The sequence below is a fragment of the Phaethon lepturus genome, unplaced genomic scaffold (assembly GCF_000687285.1).
Source record: "Phaethon lepturus isolate BGI_N335 unplaced genomic scaffold, ASM68728v1 scaffold5350, whole genome shotgun sequence".
Taxonomy (NCBI): domain Eukaryota; kingdom Metazoa; phylum Chordata; class Aves; order Phaethontiformes; family Phaethontidae; genus Phaethon; species Phaethon lepturus.
This window is the reverse complement of record NW_010511030.1, coordinates 16,233-21,136: the sequence shown is the minus strand read 5'-3', so window position 1 is coordinate 21,136 and position 4,904 is coordinate 16,233. Positions and strand designations below refer to the sequence as shown.

Sequence of the window (4,904 nt, the reverse complement as noted above, 5' to 3'; positions counted from 1 at the left end):
ACGTGCCCTGTGGATCTTGTCCGAAACCAGGGGAGTCGAGTTCAGAAAGCAGGAAGGTGTGAGGCTTCCCACAGGGAGGGTGGGCAAGCAATGCCAAGGGGATCAAGTGGGGAGTGGGTATCTGCAGGCATGCCCAGGAGCCCAGCTGGGGGGCTGTGGTGGTGCCCCTGTGCCCAGCAGTGGTGGGCACTGCCAGAGCACCTCAAACCCTTCTCATTTGTTGACAGAAATGCCAGCCAATGCTAAGGAAGATCGGTCCTGCCTCCAGAAAGTACCTCAGATAACAGTGTCCACAGGGAACTCCAGCACTTCTCTTCCAAAGTCATCCACCACGTTTGAGCAGGTCTCCTCAGCCCAGCTCTCCTTCGAGCACTGTCCGGGCAGCAGTGATGCTCACCTCGACGTTCTGCTGAATGCCCACAGTCCCCTGGGGAGGGTCAGTGAAATCGCCCTGCTGAAGATGGGGGGAGAAGAGTCCCACTTCGAAGGGATGATGGAGGGGTTCTCTGGCAAAGCTGCAGATGAACTGCTCACCTCTCAAGAGATTTTACAGACTCCCCTCTCGCCCATGGAAACCCAGCTCTCCCCTTCCCCTGCCGATGGCTCCGGTTTACAAATGAGTTTCACTGAGTCTCCGTGGGAAACGATGGAGTGGCTGGACCTCACGCCCCCCAGCTCCGCCACTGGCTTTGGCTCGCTCACCCCTGCGGGTCCCAGCATCTTCAACATTGATTTCCTAGATGTTACTGATCTCAATCTAAACACCAGCATGGACCTGCACCTGCAGCAGTGGTGAAAGGGAGTGCGGTGGAGGCAGGATACTGTAAGCCTGCAGCAGCCAGCACAGTGTTTCTGTCATGTGAAGAACACGCAGGGCTAACGTGCCACATTCAGGGGAAACTGGAGTCATTTTCCCAGCATAAAAACTTGTTTGAATTTCCAGTTACTGCAAACTGACAGCACAACAGCTTTGGTACTTTGGTTTTCCTCCATTGACACATCCCCACAGAGGACACCAGTGCCTTTAACAACACTTCTTTAGATTGACAAGAACTTCAGTTTTGTTTCTTTTATCTTCCCCCTGCCCCATTTTAGCAGTCACTCTTATGAGAACTGGAGCAGCTCATGACAAAACTGTGTGGTGAGGAGACCTCACCTGGGTGGCAATGGGAAATCACGGAAAGGAGGACCCATTTCTGCCCCCTCTTGTACTCCCCTCCTGCCCGTCCAGCCCCTTAGGCAATCCTGCTGGGCTCATCTTGGCCATGGCCAGGCCAGGGGCTGTGGGAGCAGGGAGGCTCTGCCCAGCCAGGGCGATAAGCACACTTCTCCGTACAGCCAGGTTCGCCTTGCTTCCCTCCTCCTGCCCCCGAAGCTGCGCTGCCCCATCCCTGCACAGCTCTGCTCCTGGTGGGTGAAAGATGGAGACCACCATGTTTGTGGTGGCACCTTGTCATGTCCTCACAGTGTCTGGGGGCTGAAAGCCCGGGACCCACCCCAGCTGCAGTCTGAACTGAGGCCTGTGACCTTGGAGCAGAGAGCTCTGGACGTTGGAGGCAGCTGCTCAGGCTGTAGGTTCAGGTATCGAAGGGACGTGGCATCCTCGTGGAGCTGCCATGTCCCAGCTGGTGTGGGTACAGATGAAGAGATGTGTAATGTGTTTTTGTCCCTGGTAGGAGCAAGTTATATGGAAAATACAGCCAGGCTTTGGAGGGGCTGTGCTTTGCACAGCCAGAAGTCAGGATAGATCTCCACCACCTTGCGTGACCTGGGAGCAGGGGGGAGCCAGAAACGGGCACTCGGTGACCTGCAGGTGGGGCAGGGCTGAGCGGGCCCTTGTGTGGTGGCGGTTTTGTGTGACCATCTGCTTTTGTTGCCTCCACTTCTCCGCTATCCATCCCTCTGTCCTTCTTCCCATTCCTCCTTGATCCCCAGCAGTCATCCCCTTCTCCCCAAGTTCGCCCAGCATCACTGTTCACTCAGCTCAGAGCAAGGCCACCCGGAGAACAGCTGTGAATCACTGAACCTGGAGGAGCTAGTTCTCCTGCAGCCGCAGAGGTGGATGCTCTCCTGCAGTGATGCCTCCTGTCTGAAGTCACCAGCGTTTCTCCTATGAGTCTCTGTGCAATATGTTTCCTCAGGCTCTAGTGAGAAGGAGCCTTTGCTTCACTTCTTGGCTTCCACCAAAGAACTTGCTGCAGACTGTTTGACGGACACGTCTACTTCTTTGCAGTTCTGGTTTTGCCAAAGTAAATATTGTTGCTGACAAAGATTGTTAAACTATTTACAGACTGAGTGTATTTAATATTTGTGTTACTGGAAGGACAGCACATCGGAGATGCAGCAGCTGGGGAGCAGGGCCGGCGCGAGGGGCCGGCGGGCAGCCTGGCCGTGGTCCCCACGGGGCGCTCCCCCAGGATGCTGGAGCTGTCAGGGGAGGCTCTGCAGCCCCTGCTGCGTCTCCAGTCCGCAGCGTTGTTGCATGCTGTATAAAGCACGTGGCAGTAGCTTTCGACTCACTATTTAAAGCACCACTTTTCTATTGTACAAACGGTCACAGGGCACTGCTAGGATAGACGATCACAGGTTGCATTTTTTTTAAAGAATTTCTTTTTCTAAGAAGTGAGAGATTTTTTGAAATCCGTGGAGAATATTAATAGCACTTGAAACAGAGTAGTGTTAGCTGCTACACTGCGTCATTGTACAGGGCTTTCCAGATAACTTTCTCCTCTCAGCAAAAGTATTTCCTTATTTAAAGGGATGCTGTCAGCTTCAAACTTGTAAGCAAGCACATTTCCTTACCTATGTTACCAGCAACACCTTCATTATTAAAAACCCCTTTGTCTTGCCACTTGTCTGCTCGCAGTTTGCTGTTTGATTTCGCCGGCTGGGGCAGCCCCAGCCCGTCCAGCCACGACCAGGATTTCCCAGCTACGACCAGTAGGTATCGGCTCCATGCCCTGGGGCAGCTACAGCCTTCCTCTTGCAAGAGCAGAAGTATTTCTTTCACGGCAACAGTTTCTCCTGGAAGATTTCTAAACAAGCAAGCTGGAGTCTCCTGTTTCTGAAGACTTTTTCTTATGTTGGCTTTGGCTGCAAACCCTGCCCCTCTGGTCAGTGTCCCCTTCAAAGGCAGCGGTTGGTATCCTGCGCAAACCCCTTTGCATTTTCCAGCAGCTGAGCTCTGGTGGCCGTGGGCCGCTGGACACAGGGCACGTGGTGGGCACGGGCAGAGGTCCCCCCCAGGTGAACCTCCTGTTGCCTGCAGGCAAGTGGCAGAGGAAGGCTGGAGAGCTCCGGCTCCTCCCTGGTACCCATTGGTGTCGGTTTCCAGATTCATCGCATCTTTCCTTTGATTAAAAAAGGGTTCCCAGGACATTCACCCTCCTGTTTGCAGGGAAGGACTATCTGTCCACAGATGGGCTCAAAATGTGGAACAATCCTGAGACACTGCAGAAGTGACTCTGAAAAGATGTAGATGAAAAAAAAAACAGTTCCTATGAACATCTCATAATCTCTAAACTACACTCTGCAACCAAATGTGTTGCGATAAACTGCCTGGACTGAGCCAAGTTATAGTTACTCAGAGAATGAGACAACAAGCCTCAGTCTAGGATTGTTTTGGCAATACTGATGGACAGGAGCACTCGCCTGCCTGGGTTGTTCAACTTGCAGAAGAGGAGCTGGGAGGACACACTGCCAGTCTCCCGTCACAAAAGGCAAAGAGCAGGGTGGGTGGTACAGGCAGTCACAGCTTTAAAGAAAGGAAAGACACCAAGGTGAGGTGCCAAGGTTTGGTCCAGAGCATTTGGGGTGGCTGAGTCCAGACCAAGGTCCCGCTGTAGGGCAGAGGAGGGATCAAAGGGACTCCTGAGGTCTCCTTCCAGGCCCCAAAAGAAACTGGTAGCAGAGCTCCTCCGCTGCCTGGAGAAGAGCCCAGCCCAGCTCTGCCCCGGCCGTCAGTTTTCCAGCCCTGCCGGAGCCGCCTCCTGGGACAGCACGGGCTGTGCTGGCAGGAGAGGTCCTGCTCACCCCTCCATTTCCTTGGCCAGAGAAGCACCTGCAAAGCCCCCTCCACACTCAGCCACCACCATGAAGCTCCCCAGCAGCTTGCTGGCCTGGCATGACCCTTGGGTCCTGTCTGAGAGGCGTTTCAGTTTCCTGCCCTCCCCGGCAGGGATGCCAGAGCATGACCCCGCCGTCACCACAAGGCCCTCACACTTACAGCTTCAGGGCTGTTCCCTACTGCTTTGTAACCCCGTTCCCGTGCCGTGGTGTCCTGCATCCCGGGCAGCTATCGTCCTTCCTGGTACACCTTGTGCCAGAGCCAGGCCGTGGATGCCGCCTTTTGCTCAGCGCCTGCTGATGAGCTGTACTCCCTATGCCCCGAAGGAGTTAGTACCTTCAACGTGTGGGTGATTTTCTCTCACAGGCTGTCCCAAGGGATTTAGGGTCCTGGGGTTTTCCTTCCTGTGAAAGCCTGGATTCAACAAGTTAAAAACCTCCATCGCTGGAGTATCCTAGTGATGTCCCACTCTCCCTGGGCCTTCCTGCCTGAAAGATACAAGAAATATGAAGAAAAAAAATGTTCCAAGAGTCAAATAACATTCTTCATGCCTTTGGTTTTCAAATGTGAGATGTCTGGCATAGTGCACCATCCTCCATGGCAGGCACTGAGGCATCAACAGCATCTTCCCACCAGCTCCCAGGTCAAGACGGACCATGTTTCAGGCAGAGTTTCCCCTCCCAAGTGACGTGGGGAAACATCCGTTCCTCAGCCCCTCTGGGCTCTGCGGGGGTACCCTGTGTCCTCGGGTGTGCGTGGGATGAAGAGGCGGCAGCGGGAGGGACTTGCACGTGCCCGTCACAGAATCCTACAGCATGGGGCAGCCCGAAAGCCCCTG

General features: G+C 54.3%; 1 protein-coding gene across 1 annotated transcript in view; it reads left to right on the top strand.

Annotated features, from left to right (window-relative positions):
* MYOCD (myocardin) overlaps positions 1–886 on the top strand; it is a gene marked incomplete at its 5' end in the record, with an annotated part of 9,068 nt that extends 8,182 nt beyond the window's left edge. Inside the window, one exon of the mRNA XM_010282446.1 lies at positions 228–886. Coding sequence (XP_010280748.1) covers positions 228–796 — 569 coding nt within the window. The remainder of the gene's footprint in view (positions 1–227) is intronic.
* Positions 887–4,904: the final 4,018 nt, after the last annotated feature.